Raw genomic sequence first — 25,602 nt, 5'->3', positions numbered from 1 at the left:
GCACCAAGAATACTTTCCCACCTCTGGTCATTATTATTATCATCATGATCACTATACTTGTTAAATGCTTACTGTGTGTCAAGCATCATACTAAGCTCTGAGGAAAATACAAGTTAATCTGGTCGAACACAGTCCCTGTCCCTCATGGGGCTCACAGCCTAAGCGGGAGGGAGAACAGGTATCAAATTCCCATTTTCCAGATGAGAAAATTGAGCACTTTTGGTTGCACAGCAGGTAAGTGGTAGAATCAGGGTTAGAACCCAGGTCCTCTGACTCGCAGCCTGTGCTCTTTCCATTAGGCCTCGCTGTTCCTTGCTCTACCCATTTCCCTGGGGCCCAGGAAACTCCCACAGGCAGAGGGATTTTCTTCCTGGGGAAATTTTTAAACGGTCCCAGGGCGCGAGGAAGTAATTCTTCCCAAACATGCTAGAAACCATGTTTTCATGGAAGCCCAGAGGCCCTTTCTAAATAAGTCTAATATCTCCATGGAGGAAACCAATGGGACCAAGGATGGATCCAGCTCTGAGCCTATAAGACTCTGTCCTCATGTGAGCCTTAGAGAAAGGCCCAGATCAGATTTGAGTGTGGGCTTGGAGGAGGGAGCTCATGCAATAGGAAGACTCCTCAAGAACCTCCAGTGGTTGCCAGTCCACCTCAACATCAAACAGAAGCCCCTCACCATTGGCTTTAAAACACTCACTTAGTCAATCACCTTGTCCCTGCTGATCTCCTCCAGAGACTGTGTCCAAGCTGATTACCTCGTATCTACCCCAGGGCTTAGAACAGTGCTTGACACAATGTAAGCTCTTAGCAAATACCACAATCATTATTATTACCACAACCAAGCCCACAAACTTCACTCTTCTATTGCTAACCTATTCACCGTTCCTCAGTCTCATCTATCTCAAAACCAACCCCTTGCCCACGTCCTGCCTCTGTCCTGGAATTCCCACTCCATTTATGACAGACCACCACTCTTCACACAGTCAAACCCTTATTAAAATCACGTCTCTTTCAAGAGGCTTCCCCGACTCAGCCCTCATTTTCCCTACTCCTTCTCCTTTCTGCATCACCTATGCATTTAGACCTATAACCTTTAAGCACTTAATGTTCACTCCACCCTCAGCCCAACAGCACTTAAGTACAGATCCATAATGTATATTAGTGTCTGTCTCTCCTTCTAAACTCTCAGCTCCTGATGGAGAAGGGAACATGTCTACCATCTCTGTTGTTTTATACTCTTCCAAAAGTATTGACCAACTCTGTTGTATTGTACTCTCCCAAGGGCTTAATGTAGAGTGTTCTGCTCACAGTAAGCACTAAATAAAGACAACTGATATATATGATATATTTGATAAGCCCTTAGCACAGTGCTCTGCCCTCATTAAGGAGTCAATAAATACCAATGACCTAAATATCAATGACTAATTGATTGATTGAAGATGAGGATGGCAGAGAGCCAGCAACCCACTGATTCTGCCTTGGGCTGGTGCAGATAGGACGGAGAACTGATCAGTAGGAAGGGGAATTCCCCTAGACAGGTATTATCCTGCTTGGTGCAGTTATCTGGGTGTCTTTTCCTTCTTTTTTTCAATTACCCAAGTTAGTCGCAGTTTGGATCTGTGGGGGCATTTGGATAACTAGCTTCTTACAGGAGTAGGATAAATGCTTGGCTTTTGGCCTAGGGCCCGACACCATGAACACTGTACCAGTTTAAGCTCCCTCCCTCCCTCTGGCCATATATGCAATGACAGAGTTCCATCTCTGTTTCAGGATACAGAACAACTACTTGACCCTGCAGAGAATTAATCAGGATCTGGAGGAGAAGCTCTATCGCATGGTAAGTCACTGGACAAACAGCCTGCTTTGTCGGGGGATATGGGAGAGGCAGAGAGCTTTCCCATCAGCTGCTTCAGATTGAGTGAGGTTGGTAATAATGATAATAATTGTGGAACTTAAGTGCTTACTATGTGTCAGGCACTGTATTAAGCTCTGGGGTAGATACAAGGTAATTGGGTTAGACACAGTCCCTGTCCTTCATGGAGCTCACGGTCTTAATCCCCATTTTACAAATGAGATAACTAAGGTACAGAGGAGTGAAGTGATTTGCCCAAGGTCACACAGCAGGCATGTGACAGAGCTGGGATTAGAACCTGGGTCCCTCTGACTCCCAGGGCCATGCTCTATCCATTAGGCCATGCTGCTCCTCTCCACTTCCCTCCACCCCTAAGCCTATGAGCCCTCGCAACCCAGGAGGCCCTGTTTGGATGGGCCCCAGGCCATGGCCAAAAGTCCAGTCAGACCATCCTTGGGGCTCTGTTCCCCGGACCTAGGGACTTGTCATATCTTCCTCAATCATGAATTGAAGCTGAAGAGATTCTTACCTGGGGCAGAGAATGAGTTTTTCCCTAAGGCTTTTAAATTTGATTTTAAGGGGAGGATCATTATAGTTTGGGTAGCCTAGCAGCCGATTGATCGCTGAGTTAATTTCAGCTCCGTGCTTGTGTGGAAACTCGGTGGACTCTCATGCTGGCAACAGGACACCCTCCAGCCAAAGGAGAGATTTGATCGTTCACCAAGTTACATAATGTCCAGCCTGGGTCCCCAACATGTGATGAAGTGTCTCCCAGTCCCGGACAGTGGTGGGTGGGATCACTCCCCCACGTGCAAGTGGATGAAAGTTCACAGGATGGGCCCAAAGTTTCTGTCAGTCAGTCACTCAGATTTATTGAGACCTTACTGTGTGCAGAGCATCGTACTAAGTGATTGGGAGAGTACAGTGCAACAATATGAGTCACATTCTCTGCCCATAACCAGTTTACAGTCTAGAGGACTCTGCCTCTCTCTCCCTGACCCCTGGCACTGGGGAGTGCACGCTACATACAGTGTGCCATTTGGGGGTGGAGGGGGCAATGGAAGCCTGGAACCCTTACCCCATCTCCTCATTTCCTGGTTCAGCTAAACACTCCCCTCTCCCCTTTCATTTCTCCTTGGCCTGAGGCCTAGTCGATCCAGGTCCCCAAGTGGGCTGGGCCATGGGTCTTGCGCTCAATGGAACTGTTGCTGAGAAGTTGGTTTGGTACCAAGCAGTGGGGCTGCTATTGGTGTCTGCCCAGAAAGTGGTGCTGCCACATCCCTGTCACCAAGGAGACTGGGGAGAAATATGTCAGTGGTCAGCGAGGTGGAGGGGAATTGACCAGAGGTGTTCTGAGGCCTTCACAAGGTCAGTGAAGCCCTGGCTAGGCCCCAGGGTAAATGAAGTTTGCATCTTCAGGCCTTCTCTCTGTGTCCATCTTTGGGGATGCCATAGAGGAGCAGGGAGGAGGTGGTTGCAGCCCGGTCCCTGCAGTGGATGCAGGCCCCCCCACCCCACCAACCTACTCCCATGTCGGCACCATGGAGGATGGGGGGAGGGGGTGGTCCCGGGCGGCTCCCCAGGTTGCATGACTGTCTGTGGTGGCCACAGACATACTCCTGCCCCACCGCCTCCCAAGTGGGTCCAGAGGCTCAAGTGGCCCTGCTGCTATTGGGATAAAGTGGCATGAGGTGACCTAGGTATCTCGAGGAACAGCTTCCAGGGTCTCTGAGGAGAATAGTAATGTGTCATTGTGGGTAGGGAATGTGTCTGTTTACATTGTACTCTCCCAAGTGTTTAGTACAGTGCCCTGCACACAGTAAGCACTAAAAAATGCAATTGAATGAATGAACGAATGCTCCACTACTCACTTTTCCCCTTTGGAGCTGACAGGGTGACTTCTGGATCCTCGCTCGGGGCCCAGCTAGAGGTGACAATGGCAGCAGCTGCCACAAAAGGTTTTACTTCATTCAATAGTATTTATTGAGCGCTTACTATGTGCAAAGCACTATATTAAGTGCTTGGAATGTACTATTGAGAGAAACAAGGGACTGCAGGTGGCCGGTAACCTGAAGCATATGCAAAAAGCAGCCAAAATGATTGAAAGAGGATGAGAAGCAGTGTAACCTAATGGATAGAACACGGGCCTGAGAGTCAATCTGATTCCCTGGCAGAAGGACCTGAGTTCTAATCCCAGCTCTGCCATTTGTCTGCTGTGTGAACTTGGGCAAGTCACTTCACTTCTCTGTGCCTCAGTTATCTCATCTGTAACATGAGGATTAAGACTCTGAGCCCCATGTGGGACATGGACTGTGTCCAACCTGACTGGCTTGAATCTTCTCCAGCACTTAGTTCAGTGTCTGGCACAAAGTAAGTGCTTAACAAATACAATTAAAAAAATTGAAAAAGTACTGAAAGACTAAAAGGGTAATCAATGAGTAATATTTATTAAGCACTCACTCTGTGGGGAGCACTGTACCAAATGCTTAGAAAAGCCCAATAGAATTAGTAAACATCAGCCTTACTCTCCAGCACGGGAGGCAGAAGCTAAAATAAATTACGGTAGAAGGAAGTATTAAGATTCTATAAAAATGTCAGTGCTCTGGGGATTTCAGTCAGTAGTACTTATTGAGCATTTATTACATGCAGCACGCTGTACTAAGTGCTTGGGAGAGTACGATTCAACAGTTTATCGGCATTTCTTGCCCACAACAAGCTTAAAGTCTAGAAGGGGAGTCAGTAATATAAATAAATCAATTACAGGTATGTACATAAGTGCAAGGGTGGGATGAGGGCATAGATGATGCAGAAGGGAAAGGGAGTTGGGGAAAAGAGTTTAATTGGGGCAGGCCTCTTGACGGAGGTATGACCTTAATAAGGCTTTGAAGGCAGGGAGAGAGATGGTCTAGTGTATATGGAGCAGCAGGGAGTTTCGGGCCAGGGGGAAGATGTGGGAAAGAAGTGCTTGGCAAGAATGCGGCACAGAGAGCAAGCTAGCACTAAAGGAGTGAAGTGTACGAGCTGGACTGTAGTGTAGGAGATCAGTGAGGGAAGGTAAAAGGGGGCGAGCTGATTGTTCTTTAAAGCCTATGGTAAGGAGTTTGATGTGGAGATGGCTGGGCAACGACTGGAGATTCTTGAGGAATGGCGAGTTGTGGACTGAACTTTTTTTTGAAAAATGATTCGGGCATTAGTGTGAAGTATGGACTGGAGTAGAGAGAGACAGGAGTCAAGGAGGTCAGTGAGGAGGCAGATATTGTCAGGTGGTGTGGAAGTACTGAAATGGTGGTAAAGAAGATATAGAATGAGGACATTAGAGGTAGACCTGCTAGAGGAGATGGGCTTTCAGAAGAGCTTTGAAGGTGGGGAGAGCAGTAGTCTGTTAAATGCAAAGGGGGTGGGAGTTTCAGGGAGTAGGGGAGTTGTAGTGAAGTCCATAGTGAGAGGGGAGAGAACAAGGCACAGTGAATAGTTTGGCTTGAGAAGAAAAAAGAGTGTGAGGTGAAGTGAAGTCAGAGAAGGGAGCGGATAAGTGGGAGGGAGAAAGCTGATTGAATATCTCAATGCTTGCTGAGGAGAGGAACGGATTATTTTAGCCCAAAAATATCTTCACGACTATAAAGTCATTATCTAGAAGATAAGATGACTAACTCGTCTCTAAGGAGAACGAAGCATAGGAAATGGAAGTAGGGAGGATGAAGGTGAGACACAGAACTTCTTGTCAGAGTAGACAGTTAAGCATTGGAACAAATTACCTCATGAAATTGAGAATTCTTTTTTCTTCCGGCATTTAAGAGCAGCAGTAGGGATAATGCCAAGGACATATGCCTGTGGTCTGGAGGGGATCTGGATCTTTAAACACACATATGTACACACATACACACACCCACATACAATCCACATCTCTAAGACTCATTAAGGGCAGGAGTAGAAAGTATCTGGTTGTAGGGAATCAGGAAGTCTGGGCTCTGCCACTGACCTGCTGTGTGCCCTTGGACAAGTCACTTAGCCTCTCTATGCTTCAGTTATCTCATCTGGAAAATTGGGATAATAATATTGGTTTCCTGCAAGTCACAAGGGCAAGATGAGTCAATTATGTAAAAGCACTTTGAAAACACAGAAGCACTAAACAAGTTCAAGGTAATGTATTACTATGCAGGTGAGAATCACAGCTGACTGAAAAAGGGCTTAATTTACTGGAAACTTGTTTTGTACACAGAATGGAGTGTGAATCCCAATCCCCTTTTCACTGGGTGAAACAAAGTTCCTTTTACACAGGTTCATTTTATAGTAACTTTTCTTAGGATGACAATGGAATGCATAGTGAGGGAGCCCTGCATAAGCAACAGAATTTTATTTGGGTTTTTTTATGGTATTTGTTAAGCGCTTACCAAGTGCCAGGCACTGTACTAAGCACTGGGGTAGACACAAGTTAACCAGGTTGTATACAGTCCCCATCCCATACCATAGTCTTAATCCCCATTTTACAGATGGGGTAACTGAAGCACAGAGCTGTTAAATTCATTCAATCAATTGTATATATTGAGTGCTTATGGTGTGCAGAGTACCAAACTGTCTGGGAGAGTGCAATATAATGACAGACATATTCCTTGCTCACAATGTGTACAGTCTAGAGACAGCCACTGGAGTCTAATAAGCTCATTGTGGATAGGGAATGTGTCTATCATTATGTTGTTCTCTCTCAAGTGCTCAGTACCGTGCTTTGCACACAGTAAGCATTCAATAAATGCAATTAAACGAATGTTGAGTTTGTTGCAACTCATTAAGGAATTGGAGATTTATTGTTCTGCACAGACAATTCGGTTCCTCAGCGTGACTGCCTACCTCCAGCTAAAGCACCTCTAAATGTTTCAAAGAGTAAAATTACACTGGCTAGTGGGCTGCCCTTCCTCGTTTTGAGTGTAACCCCTGGAGGCCGCTGAGGTATCTGCCCAGGCCCTATCAGAAGGGCTTAGCTGGGAGAGAGAGAGAGAGAGAGAGATGTCATTGGGCCCTATCATTCACTGGGGAAGAAGTGGCAATCCACAACATCTGGATTTCAGGGAGTGGGTTAGACCCAATGATGCCAAGGGAGTAGGGCAAACTGGAAGTTGAGGACAGAGTCGAACTCTGGGAACTCTGGTCAGTCAATCGTATTTATTGAGCACTTACTGTGTGCAGAGCACTGTACTAAGCACTTGGGAGAGTACAATTGAACAATAGATACATTTCCTGCCCACAATGAGCTGACAATCTAGAGGGAGAGACAGACATTAATAGAAATAAATTACAGACATGTACATAAGTGCCGTGGAGCTAGGAGAGGGTACGAATAAAGGGAACAAGTCAGGGCGACGCAGAAGGAGGAGGGCGTGAAGCTTGGGTAGGAGTGGAAGAAGCCATCAGCAATCTGTAATGAGGACCTTCAGTGTGCAGAAATGATGGTTACCTTCTTGCCCGTTCCAGGACTGGAAATACCACAGGGCTTTAGGACCTGGTGGACACTGCCAAATGTCCTAGCCCGACTTCAGGAAATATTTTGGCTAGGGGAAAACACTAAGGAGACTTAATTCACCACAGTAACCCATGATGCACTGCTCATCCTTGATTCTGTCTAAACTGCGCTTAGATTTGTGGCTATTAACGGGTGGCACAATTTGCTGAGGTAACAGATTTCCTGTGCTCCCCATCTACTGTATGAGGAAGGGTTTTCTTTTGTTTCTGGATCTTCAGTGTGCAAGTCCCGAGGGATTCAATGTGTTCCTCTTGCCCCGCTCCCTTGAAGACTTTATAATCTTCAATCCTATCCTCTCTCTCAGCTGGCCTGTTTCCAAAAAGAAGAGTCTTGACCCTTTCAGTCTGTCCAAATAAGGGAGTTTTTCCATCCCTCCCTCGATTGCTCTGGTTGCCTGTTGATGGCCTTTCTCCAGCTCTTTTCCCTCCTTCTTAGGATGGAGTTGGCCAGAATTTCATACAGCATTCCAGGAGTGGGTGAATGGTTCTTTTACATGGTGCTTAAATTGTCTGCCTTAGGTTTCATTTTCTATCCCTTGCCTGATAATGCCTGGGGATCTGGAGAGCCTTAAATGATCAGGATCACGAGGGGAGAGGATCTAGTGGAAAATGGAGGTGTCCCCACTGTAAAGTGGACTGTACCCTTAAAAAATGGTTGCAGGGGTGATTTTTTTCTAAAGATCAAAGATGATGATGATGATATAGCCTCCCATAACTTGGTTCAGTCACAGACACCACAGCTCAAGAACCTGCACGAAGGAATTGCTCATAGTGCTGTGTCTAGTGCTATTTGCACTCTACTGTTTTTGTCAGTCGTGTTCTGTCTGGGCGGTGGGAGAACCAACCAATCAATTGTATTTCTTGAGTGCTTGCTGTGTGTAGAGCATTGTACCGAGTGCTTGGGAGAGTTCAGTATAACAGAGTTGGTACACAGGTTCTCTGACCACAAGGAGTTTACAGTATAGAGGTATAGGTAGGCAGGGGTTCAGCACATTGTGAAGTGTACAAAAGAATTTTTCATCAAGAACAACGTAGCCTAGAGGAAAGTGCAAAGGCCTGTGGGTTTGGTGCAAAGTGCAAAGGCATCTGGGTTCTAATCCTGGCTATATCACTTGCTGGCTGTGTGACCTTGGGGAAGTAATTTAACTTCTCTGTGGCTGTTTCCTCATCTGGAAAATGGGGATTCAATGCCTTTTCTCTCCCAAACCTTGGACTGTGAGCCCCATATGGGATAGGGAGTGTGTTCAGCCTAATTATCTTGTGTCTACCTCAGCACATAGCACAATGCCTGGCATATAGTAAGTGCTTAACAAATGCCATAATTATCATTGTTCGTACAAGTAGTAATATTACTATTGCATACAAAACCCATTTATGACCAAATAAATGGTCTGGAGACCACGCTACTGGAGAAGCAGCGTGGCTCAGTGGAAAGAACCCAGGCTTGGAAGTCAGAGGTCAGGGGTTCGAATCCCGGATCCGCCACTTGTCAGCTGTGTGACTGTGGGCAAGTCACTTAACTTCTCTGAGCGTGGGACAATCTGATCACTCCAGCGCTTAGAACAGTGCTCTGCACATAGTAAGTGCTTAACAAATACCAACATTATTATTATTATAATAATTATTATGGTATTTAAGTGCTTAATGTGTTAAGCACTGTTTTAAGTCCCTGGCCCATATGATGAGGCTGTCAGTGGTTTAGATCATGTAGCAATTATTACGGAGAAGCAGCATGGTGTAGTGGATAGAGCAAGGGTCTGGAAGTCAGAAGGTCATGGGTTCTGATCCCAGCTCTACCTCTTGTCCGCTGTATGACCTTGGGAAAGTCAGGTACCTCATCTGGAAAATGGGGATTGAGACTGTGAGCCCTATGTGGGTCAGGAACTGTGTCCAACCTGATTAGCTTGTATCCACCCCAGCACTAATACAGTGCTCTGGTACATAGTAAACATTTAACAAATATCACAATTATTATTACTCTTGTTATATGAAGTTCACAGTCTAAGTTGGGGGGAGAAAGGCTACGGCATGTCCATTTTGCAGATGATGAAAATGAGACTCAGTAAAGTGATTTGCCCAAGGTCAAACAAAGCTATCAGCTTCCCAAAGTTATCAGAGTGTAATGCTGATTGTTAGTTTTCAGGGTAGCCACCTTGGTAATAATAATAATGATAATAATAATTGCATTTACTAAGCACTTATATGCTAAGGGCTGGTTAGTTACAAGGTTTGAAAGAGATTAGACACAATCCTTGTCCCACAAGAGATTCATACTCAAACTTATTCCTATTTTGCAGTTGAGGAAACTGAGGTTCAGCTTTGTGAGGTCAAAGTGGTTATATAACAGCGGGCCAGTGGCAGAACTGGATCCAGGACCCAGGTGTCCACACTCCCGGTCCCTTACTCTTTCCACTAGGTCCCGAGTCCCTATGGGCTATGCCAACAAATTTGCTTGTATCCACCCCAGCGCTTAGTACAGTGCCTGGCACATAGTAAGCACTTAACAAATACCATTATCATCATCACCCATGTGAGCAGTTCTCAGGATTCTTGCTGGCTACCCAAATGTTTTAGGTGGTCCTCTGTCTGGCAGCCCTGAATGCTGATAACACAGCCCAGTAGGCATCATTCCCCCCCTCCCGCTAACCTTGTGTCTGGCTGATCCACCCCCACTCACAGGGGTCAGGTGGGGGTGGATTAAACTTTGAGGGTAAACGTCATAGAAAGTGAGATGAGACCTATCTTCCACCTGCAATCAAACCAACTAATTTTATCTTGGAAAGTTTTTAAATATAGTTATGTGCTTAGTCCATAACAGAGCTTAGAATACTTTGCACAGCACTTTGGGGAATTACAAAGCAGGAATTTGGCCTAGCCCACAAAAAATTTTCTATAACCTGGTGGGGAGACCGACACCATGCCACACACAGGCACCCCCGCACCTGCAAGCTGTTCTTTAATTTTATTTTTAAATGGTATTTAAGTGCTTCCTATGTGCCAGGCACTCTACTAAGCACAGGGGTAGATAGAAGATAATCAGGTTGGGCGCAGCCCATGTCCCACATGGGACTCACAGTCTTAATCCCCTTTTAAGGATGAGGGAACTGAGGCAAAGAGAATTGCTGTGATTTATCCAAGGTTACACAGCAGACATGTGGTGGAGCTGGGATTAGAACCCAGGTCATCTAATAATAATAATGTTGATATTTGTTAAGCGCTTACTATGTGCCAAGCACTGTTCTAAGCACTGGGGTAGATACAGGGTGATCAGGTTGTCCCATGTGGGGCTCACAGTTTTAATCCCTATTTTACAGATGAGGTAACTGAGGCACAGAGAAGTTAAGTGACTTGCCCACAGTCACACAGCTGACAAGTGGCAGAGTCGGAATTCAAACCCATGATCTCTGACTCCCAAGCCTGGCATCTTTCCACTGAGCCACGCTGCTCTGATTCCCAAGCCCATGCTCTTTCCACTAGGCCATGCTATTTCTTTAAAGCTTACGAAATTTTGTTAAATAGAGTGGTGATAGATCCCCATTCTCTGACCAATAGCCCTTGAAGGCCCTTGATAAGTCTCCATGTAACCTCTGTGTGAGAAGCAGCGTTGCCGAGTGGAAAGAATACAGGCCTGGGAGTCAGAGGACCCATGTTCTAATCCCAGCTCTGGCTGCTTGCCTGCTATGTGACCTTGGGCAAATCACTTAGCTGGTCTGTGCCTCTGTTTCCTCAACTGTAAAATGAGAATTCAATATCTGTTCTCCCTCCTCTTTTAACTGTGAACCCCATGTGGGACAGGGACTGTGTTTGACCTGATTAACATGTAAGTACCCCAGCACTTAGAATAGTGCTTGACACATAAGAGCTTAATAAATGCCGTAATTATGAAAGAGTTTTAGTAGTTGAATAAGGCCCATAAGGAGGGCTTTGTCGGGAAATGCCTCTTGAGAAGAAGTGTGGCCTAGTGGAAAGATCCTGGGCCTGGGAGTCAAAGGATCTTAGTTCTAATCCCCGCTCTGCCACTTCGTTATTGTGTGACCTTGAGCTAGTCAATTAACTTTTCCGTACCAGTTTCATCACCTGGTAAAATAGGGATTAAATCCCTCTTCTCCTTCCTCCTTAAACTGTGAGCCCCATGTGGGACAGGAACTGTGCCCAACGTGTTTAGCTTGTATCTATGCCAGCACTTACTACAGTGCCTGGGATACTAACCCCTATAGCAAAACCAAGCATTAATAAGAAAGTATCCATCACGGAATGTCGAAGAATGACTTTTGTCAAGTGAACATAACCCTCTGTGGGAAGCAAAGTCTTCGACCAGTACAGTACCCACCCAATTACTCTGATTTAGTGGCGACTGAAAATAGGGAACAGAAGCCAGATGGTTTTAACGACTGTCAGTGGTTAATAGTCCATTAATGTTCTCCTCACTTAATGACAGTGTAATGCTCCTGTAATCAAACTCCGGAGGTTACAGCTGGAACCCAGCTATCACTCACACCTCAAAGATGAGATGGCCATTTCCACACCTCCTCTCCACGAGATGGATTGCATGTGCCTTGCCTCTCTGCAGATAAGGATAAGTCCCAAGGAGGAACTAGACTTTCCACTTGGAGAAAAAGCTGTCAGGAATTCCCTCAAAAACTGATTCCATGCCTGCTGGGACAGCTAAGAACAGCACTGATGGGCATAAAATATTTCCATTTTGGATACGAATGGTTTTGAGAACATTTTAAATTGACGGTTATCTTGAGGTAAAAGGAAAGATGGTTAAGGGACCTGATTCTAGTTCAATCTCTGCCACAGGCCTGCTGTGTGACCTAACTGTCCAGGGCCTCAGTTCTTCATCTATTGAGCACTTACTGTGTGCAGAGCATGTACTGAGCATTTGGGAGAGTACAATATAACAATAAATTGACACATTCCGTGTCCACAACGAGCTTATAGTCTAGCGGAGGAGACAGAATTTAATATAAATAAATAAATTACAGATATTTATGTAAGTTTTGTGGGGCTGGGAAGGGGCATGAGTAAAAGGAGCATTGTTAGGGCAACGTAGAAGGGAGTGGGAGAGGCGGAAAGGAGGGTTTAGTCAGGGAAGTCTTCTTGGAGGAAATATACCTCAATAAGCCATTCAATAAGGCTTTGAATGGAGGAGAATAATTGCCTGTCAGATATGAGGAGGGAGGGTGTCCAGAGGTTGCACATGGGCGTTAAGTTGATGGTGAGATAGACGAGACTGAAGTATAGTAAGAAGGTTAACATTAGAGGTGCAGAGTGTGAGGGTTGAGTTGTAGTAGGAGAGTAGCAAGGTAAGGTAAGAGAGGGCAAGGTAATTGAATGCTTTAAAGCCAAAGGTAAGGAGTTTTTGTTTCTTATGGAGGTAGATGAGCAGCCACTGGAGTTTCTTGAGAAGTAGCGAAACATGACCTGAACTTTTATGTAGAAAAATGATCCAGGCAGCAGAGGGAGGTAAGGACTGGACTGGGGAGGGACAGGAGGCAATGGGGTCACCAAGGAGGCTGATAAAGTAATCAAAGTAGAATAGGATAAGTGATTGTACTAACACACAAGCAGTTTGTATGAAGAGGAAAGGGTGGATATTAATGATGTTTTGAAGGTGGAACTGACAGGATTTAGTGATGGATTGAATATGTGGGTTGAATGAGGTGTTATTGTGGATGGGGAAATGTGGAGAGGGGCTGCAGAAAGAAGTAAGACAAACAATGCAAGTTGTAATAGAAGCAGCTTGGCTTAGTGGATAGAGCACAGGCCTGGAAATCAGAAGGACCTGGGTCCTAATACTGGCTTCACCACTTGTCTGCTTTGTGACCTTGGGCAAGTCACGTCACTTCTTTGTGTGTTATCTCATCTGTAAAATTAAGATTAAGACTGAGAGCCCCATGTGGGACATGGACCGTGTCCAGCCCAATTAGGTTGTGTCTACCTCAGCGCTCAGTACAGTGCCTGGCAATCAGTAAGTGCTTAACAAATATCACTTTAAAAAATGTTTCCCAGCCAAGGGGGAGGAGCTGGAGTGGTGAGGTGGGGGTCAGCCCCGCCTGCAGGTGGAGATAGAAAGATTTGGCCAGCGACTATACTGCCTAAGAAGAAACAGTGAAGCTCAGAATACAGGGTAGACTTGGACAGACCCTTTCTCCTGAAATAATTTCCCTTTCCCCACACTTCCCTCGGCTAGACAAACTGACCCTTAGCTGTATTGTCCAGAGCCATTCATTAATCTGAATTTCAAACAGCTCGAGGGGCTCCCCCACCTCCTGGACCCTCTGTCTCCAATGTAGCAAGAGGGTTGGAGAGCAAATATGATGTCACTCCACAGTCTGTCTGCAGAAAAAAACCTCTATTAAGCAAAATGTAGAGCCAAACGAAGCCATGTGGGTCCAACCCTGTTGTGTTGTCGTCTCCTAAGTGCATTTTACAGTGCTCTGCACACAGTAAGTACCAATAAATACCACTGATTGATAGATTCCCCCAGCCAGGGAAGTTATAAGGTTAACTTTTGTGCTCATCCCAGACAATGGAAAATGAAGGCAAAGAGACCCAAACCAAATTAGTTTGGATTCCTTTCCTGACACCCACCGAATATGGAAGGAAATAATAATAATAATAATAATGATATTTGTTAAGTGCTTATTATGTGACAAGCACTGTTCTAAGTGCTGGGGTACAGAGTAATCAGGTTGTCCCTCAATGGGGCTCACACTTTTAATCCCCGTTTTACAGATGAGGTAACTGAGACACAGAGAAGTTAAGTGACTTGCCCAAGGTCACATGGCAGACAAGTGGTGGAGCTGGGATTAGACCCATGTCCTCTAACTCCCAAGCCCATGCTTTTGCCACTAAGCCAATACTCCACTCAATACATAAGGCAGGAGGCCAGTCTGCCTCTCGTCACCCTAAGATATGGCAATGGGTGAACTCTCATCCCGTGAGCTGGGATTTAGATGAATTTACAGGCCAAATGTTCCACACATGACTCTCCACTCCTGTAAAACCTCCACTGGCTGCCCATACCTCTCTGGATCAAGCACAAACTCTTGAGCATAGGCCTCAAGGCACTCATTCAGCTGCCTCCCTCCTGTTTATCCACGGTCTTCTCCCAGTACACGCCAGCTTTTCTGAGAGCCCTTACCAGTTGATTTCTCATCTCCCCACTTTATATGCCCTGAGTGCCATTTCAGCACTTCCACTTCCCAAGTATTTACAATCCCCAGTAGCACTTAGGTATATACTGCTTCCTCCTATCTATAAATTCAGTGTCTATTTCTTTATTGCTTCCTCCTATCTATAAATTTAGTATTTGTTTCCCCCACTAGAGGGCAGGTTCAAACTCGACTAATTCCATTATATTCCAGTGCTATGTAATATTAATAATAATATTTGTGGCATTTGTTAAGCAATTACTGTATTCCAGGCACTGTACTAAGCACTGGGGTAGATACAAGAAAACCAGATTGGACACAGTCCCTGTCCCACTTGGGGCTCACAGTCTCAATCCCTATTTTACGGATGAGGAAACTGAGGTAACAGAAGTGAAGTGACTTGCCCAAGGTCACCCAGCAGACAAGTGGCAGAGCCAGGATTAGAACCCATGATCTTCTGACTCCGCTATTCAGCAGTACAATACTTTGCCTCATAATAATAATAATGATGATGGTATTTGTTAAGCGCTCACTATGTGCCAAGCATTGTTCTTGGGGGAGATGCAGGTAATCGGGTAATCAGGTTGTCCCATGTGGGGCTCACCATCTTAATCCCCATTTTACAGATGAGGGAATTGAGGCACAGAGACGTTAAGCGACTTGCCCAAAGTCACACAGCTGACAAGTGGAGGAGCTGGGGTTAGAACCCACATCCTCTGACTCCCAAGCCCGTGCTTTTTCCACTGAGCCACGCTGCTTCTCTGCAAATAGGCTCTTGAGGGATTGCTTGATTAGGTGGGGATCCTAAAAGATGGTTGCTGGAAGGCTTAAACATTGTTACGTTTATAGAGAAGAGGTTCATGATGGGGCATTAGGAGAAAGGGTTGCTGGATGGCCCACCCCTAACTATCGAGGAAGGCCACTATCAAAGGGTACCAAGGTCCCTCCAAGCATCCTAGTGCTGCTGTCAGAGACACCACCCCGGGCTGGGAGGACTGTGGGTCTAAACAAGACTGACCTATAATAATAAGAATAACAATAATAATTTTGGTATTTAAGTGCTTATGAGGTGCCAGGCACTGTTCTAAGAGCTGGGGTAGATACAAGATAATCAGGTTGGTTACACTCCCTGTCCCACACAGGGCTCAGTGTCTTAATCCCCAGTGTGCAGATGGACTGAGGCACAGAGAAGTGAAGTGATTTGTCCAAAGTCATGCAACAGACAAATGACAGAGCCTGGATTAGAACCCAGGTCCTTCTGACTTCTGGGCTCAGTTTCTATTCACTAATCCTTGTTACTTCTCTAAGACTATATTTTAGTCTTAGTCACCCAATGCCACCTTTAATCAATTATCCTGCAAAGTGATGAAAGGGGTAAAAGGATTCCCTCCCGCTCTATTTACTTGATTTGGAACAGAATTTCCTCCTTAGAAACCTGTCCAATTCATATGTGAGGAAATTAGACTAAAAGCAATGTAGGTACTTTAAGGAGATTCTTGGCAGTATGTTGGGTGTGCTAATTTTGTATTTCATTAACAACCCAAAGGATGTTGGACTTTGTTCAGAACATACAAAGACTGTACTTGAGGATTTGTCCATCCTCAGTACTTGCTTTTCTACAAATTCATTATTGTTATTATAGTATTTGTTAAGCACTTACATGTCATGAACTGTTCCAAGTGCTGGGGTACGTATAAATTAATCATGTCAGACACAGTCCCTGTCCCACATGGGGCTCACAGTCTCAGTAGGAGGGAGGATGTGTATTGAACCCCCTTTTTACAGATGAAGAAACTGAGGCACAGAGAAGTTAAGTGCTTTGCCCAAGGTCACACAGCAGACAAGTGGCAGAGCTGGGATTTGAAGTCAGGAATCAGGTCCTCTGACTCCCAGGCCTGTACTTTATCCACTATTCCAAACTGCTTCTCCAGGGTGGGATGGGTTGGGATGGATGGTGTTCTCTCTACTGTTCCCAGGCAAAGCCTCCTTTCTGTCTCTTCCCCACGGTCCTCCAATCTGTAAGCTCTCTGTGGGCAGGGAACGTATTCACCGTCTCTGTTGTATTGCCCTCTCCCAAGAGCTTAGTACAGTGGTCTCCTCCTTAAATAGCATTGATTGATTAATTGGTGAGCTTCACCTTGCAAATGTTAAGGACCTGGCAGAGCAATCCAGGCTCCTATGTGAGCCAATTGAGCAGTAGTCTCAAAGGAAGACACAAAAGACTGAACAAAAAGACAGAACACCTGTATGCTGAGACGCTCCTTAGCTGCTCTTTGAAGTGTCACCTCAGAGGTCCAAGAGAGTTAATCTGACTGTCAGTGGGGCTTTACTGATCACCTTCCAAGGAACTGGAGCAGAACCTAAAAATGGGCAGGGACAGAAAGGAAGAAGAGGGGCAGAGAGCAGCTTGGACAAGTTGCAGGACCATAGTTAGCCAAGGTCACTTTACGTGATTCATTCAATTGTATTTATTGAGTGCTTACTGTGTGCAGAGCTCTGTACTAATTGCTTGGGAAAGTACAATACAGCAATAGAGAGAGACAATCCCTGCCCACAATGAGCTCACAGTCTGGGGTCGGGGGAGAGACAGACATCAATACAAGTAAGTGGACATCAATATAAATAAATAAAATGAATATATACATAAGTGTTGTGGGACAGGAAGAGGGGGTAAGAGCAAAGGAAGCAAGTCAGGGTGATGCAGAAGGGAGTGGGAGATGAAGAAAAGTGGGGCTTTGTCTGGGAAGACAAAGAAGATGGAAGATGTGCCTTCAGTAAGGCATTGAAGAGTGGAGAGAAATGACTTCGCAGATTTGAGGAGGGAGGGTGTTCCACGTCAAAGGCAGAACGTGTGCCAGGGATCGGCAGCGAGACAGGCAAGATCAAGGCATAATGAGAAGGTTAATACCGGACGAGCCAAATGTGCAGGCTGTGTTGTAGGAGAGAAGCGAGGTGAGGTAGGAGCAGGCAAGGTGATGGAGTGCTTTAAAACCAATGGCGAGGAGGGGTTTTTTTGATATGGAGGTGGGTAGGCAACAGCTGGAGATTTTGTTTTTTGGAGGGGGATGACATGTCCTGAATGTTTCCTGTAGAAAGATAAGCCAGGCAGTGGACTGAAGTATGGACTGGAGTGGGGAGAGCTAGGAGGTTGGGAGGTCAGCAAGGAGGCTGATGCAGTAATCTAGGTGGGATAGGATGTGACTGTTTTAACGGGGTAGCAGTTTGGAAGGAGAGGAAAGGGCAGATTTTAGTGATGTTGTGGAGTTGAGACTGAGAGGATTTGATGACAGATTGGATACGTGGGTTGAATGAGAGTGGAGTCAAGGATAACGCCAAGGATATGGGTTTGTGAGACGGGAAGGATGGTGGTGCCATCTACAGTGACGGGAAAGTCCGGGAGAGGACAGGGTTTGGGTGGGAAGATAAGGAGCTCTGTTTTGGACGTGTTAAGTTTGAGGTGACGGGAGGACATCGAAGTAGAGATGTCTTGAAGGCAGGAGGAGATGCGAGCCTGGAGAGAGGGAGAGAGATTGGGGAGGAGATGTAGATTTGGGTATCATCTGCATAGAGATGGTAGTTGAAGCCTTTGGAGCGAATGAATTCTCCAAGGGGAATGAGTGCAGATGGAGAATAGAAGGGGACCGAGAACTGAACCTTGAGGGACCCCACAGTTAGGAGGTGGGAGGAAGAGGAGAAGCCCGCAAGGGAGACTGAGGATGAATGGCAGAGAGATGAGAAACAGGAGAGGACGGAGTCAGTGAAACCAAAGTTGGGTAATGTATCAAGGAGAAAGGGGTGGTCCTCAGTTTTAAAGACAGCTGAGAGGTCCAAGTGGATTAGGAGGGAGTAGGAGCCCTTGGATCTGGCAAGAAGGAGATCATTGGAAACCTCATCAACAGACTTCATCAACAGGCCCTTCTCCTCTCCCCACCAGGCTTTTGGGGTTGACCTGAACAGAGGATGGTGAAAGAAGGGCCTAGGCCACTGGGGATGGTAATATGCTTAAGGTAACTGATCATGGAAGAAAAACCTATTACAACTCATGGTTCAGGATACCTCTCATAATGACGATAGTGGTGATGGGGAAAGGAAGGAAGTGAAGAGAAGTGGGAGCAGGAAGAAAGCAAGAAATGAAAAGGGGAAAGATGTCCTCTCTGCTACTGCCATTGTCATCTACAATCTTCTGCCATTTTGGGGGTTGCCCAAGTAGCAAGGCTAGTGCACCCATTGAGCCTGTGGTGGTGGCTGCAGCTGTCGGGGCCACAGCTCTGGATCTTGGCCGATTGATTTGACCGAGAGGCCTGCAGTTCCTCCCCAACCCCATCCCTCCCTCTCCCTCCTCTTCTCTTCCTCCCTACCCTCAATATAGGACAGGAAATGAGGTCCAACGCACCTCCCTCCCTTCCTCCACCCGTAGTCCCAAAAGCTTCAAGATTTTCATGACCCAAATATATCTCGTCCTCTAGACTGTGAGCTCGTTGTGGGTAGTAATATGTCTGTTATATTGTACTCTCCTAAGTACTTAGCACAGTGCTTTGCACATAGTAAGTGCTCAATAAATATGATTGAATGAATGAGTGAATCCCACAACATGCAACATGGCCCCCAAGTGGACCCCCTCTTTGGGGGACTACCACAGTGACAACAGGACATCTGCACAATGTTACCTGATCCCCACATCCATCACTGGTTTGGAAGGAATGAAAACTAGGTTTCCTCACCTCACGTGGGCTTCTCAAGACTTTGGTACAAGTTGTGGCCCCAGCAGCTGTGGGTTTAGGTGCTTTATTATTCTTACTCCAAACTTCTTTTGACAGAAAGATTTGATCCCAGAATAAATGCAGTCCTGGGTGTTAGAGTATTATTTTGGCATAGGTAGCTTGTTCTGGACCACTTAGGAAACTTACTTTATCAAAGAAACAGGCAAACAGGAGCGCCTCCAGGAGCTCCTTAAAATTAAGACCTATAATCACTCTTATTAAGTGGTTGAGTCAGTGCTCTATCACCAGAAATGGATTTGGGGTAAATAAAAGCATCTTTGGAGGTTTTCTGTGCCAGCAGGTTGTTTCCAAAAGCCTTCAGAGAGGAGGTTGGAGGCGGTAGGGTGGCTGATTTTTTTAAGCGGTTTCTTTCAGGTTTCCCATTGGGCAGGCTAGAAAGATCCCGTTCTGATTCTACCATGAAGGCATTGGCCATGCAGGCCTGGATTGGCAAGAGAGAAACCAGACAGCTTCCTGGAAGGGCAGCTAGACTGGATTGATAGTGTTTTAGGTGAGAAGCAGCGAGGCCAAGTGGAAAGAACATGGGCCTGTGAGTTAGAGGACCTGGGTTTTAATCCTGGCTCTGCCACTTGCCTGCTATTGACCTTGGACAAGTCATTTCCCTTCCTTTGTGCCTCAGTTTCCTTGTCTGTAAAATGGGAATGCAGTACCTGTACTCCTTCCTACTTAGAATGGAAACCCCATGTGGGACAGGGATTCTGTCCATCCTGATTATCTTCTTTCTATCCCACGCTTAATACAATGCTTGACGCATAATAAGTGCTCTGTACACAGTAAGCCGTCCATAAATATGATTGAATGAATGAACAAATATCACCATCATCATCATCATTACGTGGCTGGATAATGATTTCCAGGGATGGGTGGAAATTCAATTCAGTTTGCTGCTGAAGGAGAATTTAATAGCTTTAAACTAGTAAGAAGGAGGAGTGCAGTCTGTTATCTATTCACTACACAGAAATATAGGTTTGAAGAGTTGAATATCTCTAGAAAGTGGAATTCCAAAAGTGTAAATAATTATGGTCATTGTCACTTTTGGAGAGCTGGCTTTAGTGGCCTTCATACACAGAGCCAAGTAAATAGCAGCCAGCATTAAAGAGGCATCACAGCCTAGTGGAAAGAGCCCATGGTGGGGAGTCTGAGTCTTGTCTCTGCCTTGGGCAAGTCATTTAACCTCTCTGAGCCACCCTTTCCTCATCTGTTAAATGTGGGTAAAATACACTGTGACCCTCCCGGAAGACAGGGACTGTGTCCAATCTGTTCACTTTATAATCTACCCCAGTGCCTAGCAAATGCCAGAAAAAAAAGTAGATATGGCAAAGTGGAGGTAGTCACCAAACCAGTGCATTTAAAACCAAACAGAACAGATTGTCAGCCGTCACCAGAGTATACCAAAGCCCCGCTGAAGGCAGAGCTAGGAGCTGAGGAGAGGTACAAAAAGGGAAAATTGACTCTCTTCCCTCCAGGAACTTGGACATGGATGCAGAGGCTGTTGACTGAAGTAGCTTGTGAGTGCAGGGGGGATACCAAAGAGCCCATAGAGGCTTATTCGTTCATTTTCATTCAGTCGTATTTACCGAGCGCTTACTGCGTCCAAAGCGTATATGGGAAAGTATAAAAAGGCAGATCCCTGCCCACAGTCAGCTTACAGCAGACAGCGGGAATGGATAGTGGGAATTCTGGGGACCCAGCCAGAAGAGCAAATGGGACAAATGTCTTCTTCACGGGCTTTGAAGCCCATAGGAGCCGTTTTCTCTCTCCATCTGCTCCCCGCCAGCTGCTGCTGCCACGCTTTCTGCTCTGCTCTAGTGAATATGTTTCTAGCGAATATGTTTGTTTGTAAGGGAGTTGTAGTGTGGACTGGGGTTGTGTGTAGAGAGACTAGGTGGGAGGGGGCCTGGGGAGATGGAAGAGGGTGCTTAAGGAGGAGGATATAATGCCGGATGGGAGCCTTGAGACCACAGGAAAACTGTCTAAATGCTGCTGAAAGTCCCTGCTCAACTGGATTGTAGCAGCATCCATGGCATCTCAGGGCAGAGCATGGCAGTTCATTAAATCCTATTTATAGAGTGCTTACTGTGTGCACAGCACTGTACTAAGAGCTTCAGCAGCGTAGTTCTCCAGGGAGGGTGGGGAGCTACCAGACATGATGAGTTATTGGCCAGTGGTTTGCCTCACGCTTCGCTTTGGTTGGGCTTTAGCCCCTGGTGGTTTGGCGACCTTCAGGGAACTGAGGGGCCCCCACCCTCCACTTCATCTTCCATCCCCACCCAGCTCCCTCTCCACCCCCACCCTAGCTCTGCCTGTCAGGGTTCTCGGCAACCCGTGCACAGGATCTGCCCAGCTGTGTGACCTTGGGCAAATCACTTAACCTCTCTGGGCCTCCGCTACCTCATCTGTAAAATGGGAATAATGATCCCTACTTCTCCCTACCTCGGAGGGATTTTGTGAGAATAAAAAGAAACTAAGCTCTTTGGAAACACAAAAGCACTATGCAAATCCAAGGTATGATTATTTTTATAGTTATGGCATTTGTGCAGTGCTTACTATGTGCTAAACTAAGGAGCAGCATGGGCTAAAGAAAGAGCAGAGAACTGGGAGTCAGGAGGTCTGGGTTCTGATGCTGGTGCACTACTTGCTTTCTATGTAACTTTCATTCATTCAGTTGTATTTATTGAGTGCTTACTGTGCTCAGAGCACTGTACTAAGCACTTGGAAAGTACAATTTGGCAACAGGTAGAGACAATCCCTACCCAACAATGGGCTCATACCTAGGCAAGTCCCTGAATGTCTCTATTCTTCAGTTTTCTCATCTGTAAAATGGGGTCTAAATAGCTTTTCTCCCTCCCCTGTAGGTTGTAAGCCTCATGTAGAGGAACAGGGGCTATGAATGGATTTCATTGCATCTACTCCAGCATTTAATGAATATCGTTGTTATTGTTGTTATTATTGTTGGTGTCATTATTATTATTATTATAATTATCATCATTACTATTAAGCTCTGGGGTAGATGCAAGGCTACCAGATTGGACACATCCCCTGTTCCATATGGGGCTCCCAATCTAAGTTCTCCCCATTTTACAGATGAGGAAACTGAGGCCTAGGGAGATTAAGTGGTTTACCCATGTGGTTTACCCACGGTCACCAAGCAAATCAGTGGCAGAGCTGGGACTCAAACACAGGTCTCCAGCCTCATGCTCTTTCCACTAGGCCATGCTGCTTCCCTGACAAAACTGAGATCAGGCAGATTCCTTTAAAGCCAAAGAAGGAAATTCTGGGCCCTGTCAGTAAGTTTCCAAGCCCAGAGTTTGTGGAAAAAAAACCCCAAAAGCCTTATCCCATGACCCTGGTTGAGGAAATGAGCTGAATGCGTTTCACCTGAGCCCTTGCTTGGCGTTTCCAATCCCCTCCATATTTGCTCTTCCCACCCTTCATCCACCATGACACCATCCAAGGATTGGCAGCTAAAGGGCTGGCTGGCATGTGGCTGACAGAGAGATGCTCCTCACACTCACCAAAATGCATTCAACCAAAGCCTCTTGCCAAGCCCACTTTCATTCCCCAAAACCCTGGTGGTCTCCTGAGGAGTTTCTGACCCCTCCTCTTATTTGGTGCCTGAGGAGACTCATAGAGGGAATCGTGTCTGCTGAAGTCAGAAATCTCTTCTCTGCTTCCGGGCTGAGCAATGAGGCTCCCTCCTTCAGAGTTTTCTATTATGAGTTTTCATGAAAGTTTCATGACTGTAGCAGCATTTTGGAGTTGTCTCTTTGAGACAATTTAGACATCAATTTTTATGGAACAGTAACCCTGATTGCGACAGAATATCCTTGTTTTATGAATATGTACTGCAGCTTGGCTTCATAACCATGCAAATGGGACTGCTACTTGTGATTTAGTCTTACAAGATTTACATACCCGGAGGAACTGAAGTTTGTGTTTAATCTGAGCGGGGAATTCCGATCACTGAGATTCAGAGTTCGAAGATCATCATCATCAGTGGTATTTATTGAGCTCTTACTATGGACAGAGCACTGTATTTAGCACTTGGGAAAGTACAATGCAATTGAGTTGGTAGACACATTATCTGCCCACAATGAGCTTACAACTTACAGTCTGGGGGGAAGACAGATATTAATATAAATATATAATATATATAATATAAATCATTTATAATACACTAGCAATCTAATCTAAGATCATTGTGGTTAGGGAATGTGTCTGTTATTGTTATATTGTATTCTCCCAATCGCTTAATACAGTGCCCTGCACAGAGTAAGCACTCAGTAAATACAATTGACTGACTGATCGAATTGGAGTGGAGGGGCTGAAGGAATCCTGAGAATACTGGATCTATTTCAGAATGAGACAGCCCATATTCTGGCAGGAGTAATGTCATCATTTATCAGGAGGATTCCAGAAACTTGTGTATTAATAATGATAATAATAGTATTTGTTAAGCGCTGGGTTAGATAACGGTAATCAGGTTATCACACATGGGGCTCACAGTTTTCATCCCCATTTTACAGATGAAGTAAGGCACTGAGAAGTTAAGTGGCTTGCCCAAGATCACACAGCAGACAAGTGGCGGATCCTGGATTAAAACCCATGTCCTCTGACTCCCAATCCTCTGCTCTTTCCATTAAGCCACGCTGCTTCTCTGAAAGGAGAAGAACTCCTTCTTTATAATGAGTCCCCTGGGGAAAAGGTGAAGATCCTGGTGCTATTGCATTATGGAAAACAAGTAATCCATAGATGATATTTATTGAGTGCTTACTATATGTAGAGCACTGTACTAAGCACTTGGGAGAGTGCAGTACAACAGAATTAGAAGACACATTCCCTGCCCATAATGAGGTTGAAATCTAGAGGGGGAGACAGACATTAATGTGAACAAATAAGTCATTTATAATACATAATTTAAAGATATGTACATAAGTGCTGTGGGGTAGAAAGTGGGGCAAGTATCAAATGTCCAAAGGTCACAGATACAAGAAAAGACTATCTGGGTTCTCTCGGTCATGTGATGGGAGGTCCGTAGAGGGAGCTGGTGGTGGACACAAGGGGGAGGCAGGGTGACAAGGCTAACTGGCAAATGAGGCATTTTCTCAGAATGGTTGTTAAGCTGGCCTGGGATCCCTGAATTCATTCATCCATTCATTCAATAGTATTTATTGAGTGCTTACTATGTGTGGAGCACTGTACTAAGCACTTGGAATGGACAAATCGGCAACAGATACAGTCCCTGCCCATTGATGGGCTTACAGTCTAATCGGGGGAGACAGACAAAAACAATAGCAATAAATAAAATCAAGGGGATGAATATCTCATTAAAACAATAGCAATAAATAGAATCAAGGTGTTGTACATCTCATTAACAAAATAAATAGGGTAATGAAAATATATACAATTGAACAAATGGGGGGAGGAGCAGCTCCAGACTGGAACCATAAAGAGGCCGAATGTGAGACAGAACCAGACCAACCCTCAGGGTGCTAGAGCCGAGCGCTTCTGGTCACCTGAGCTTAGTGGTGCCTGGGGCAGCTGATTGCAGCCTGGTTGAGAACTTCCCAAGCTGATGTCCAAGAGTTCTTCTGTTACGGGGGGATGGCCTAGAGTCAGCGAACTGGATGACGTACCTGGGAGTGGTCCATTGGTCTCTAGATGTGGGGACAAGATCAATCAATGGCATGTATTGAGCACTTAATATGCGCAGAGCACTGCACTCAGCACTTGGGGGAAGTACAGTAGAAGTGGACATGATCCCTTCTTTCAAAGGGCCTACAATCTAGCATGTTAAAATAAATTGCACGCAGAGGAAGCAAGCATAATGATATGTACAAAACTGCAGTGTCCCATTTTGAGCACTTGATAGTCAGTCCACCCTCAGCCCCAAAGCACTTATGTAATAATTATGGCATTTGTTAAGCACTTACTAAGTTCCAGACACTGCACTATGCTTATCCAAAATTTATTTTAATTAGTGTATGTTTCCCCTTCTAGTCCAGAAGCTTGTTGTGGGCAGGGAACGGGTCGACCAACTCTCAAGTTCTTAGTACAGTGCTCTGCAGACAGTAAGAGGTCAATAAATACCATTGTTTGATTAATTGATTGCTAGTCCCCTCTGTTTTTTCCCAGATGGGGAAAGAGAGTGTGCGGAGCATTATGTTTGTGTCCTCATTCATTCATTCAGTTGTATGTATTGAGTATTGAGTGCTTACTATGTGCAGAGCACTGTACTAAGCACTTGCGAAGGTACAGTGCAACAGTAAACAGATACATTCCTTGCCCACAG

At 45.5% G+C, this 25,602-nt stretch overlaps 1 protein-coding gene across 7 annotated transcripts in view; it reads left to right on the top strand.

Annotated features, from left to right (window-relative positions):
* BEGAIN (brain enriched guanylate kinase associated) overlaps positions 1–25,602 on the top strand; it is a 155,672-nt gene that overhangs the window by 96,423 nt on the left and 33,647 nt on the right. For all 7 annotated transcript variants that reach the window (XM_029071843.1, XM_029071835.1, XM_029071802.1 and 4 more), the window contains one exon: positions 1,774–1,840. In XM_029071843.1, coding sequence (XP_028927676.1) covers positions 1,774–1,840 — 67 coding nt within the window. The remainder of the gene's footprint in view (positions 1–1,773; positions 1,841–25,602) is intronic.

The sequence above is a fragment of the Ornithorhynchus anatinus genome, chromosome 1, assembly GCF_004115215.2.
Source record: "Ornithorhynchus anatinus isolate Pmale09 chromosome 1, mOrnAna1.pri.v4, whole genome shotgun sequence".
NCBI lineage: Eukaryota > Metazoa > Chordata > Mammalia > Monotremata > Ornithorhynchidae > Ornithorhynchus > Ornithorhynchus anatinus.
Note: the sequence above shows the minus strand (reverse complement) of the source record. Positions and strands in the feature narration are given on the sequence as shown.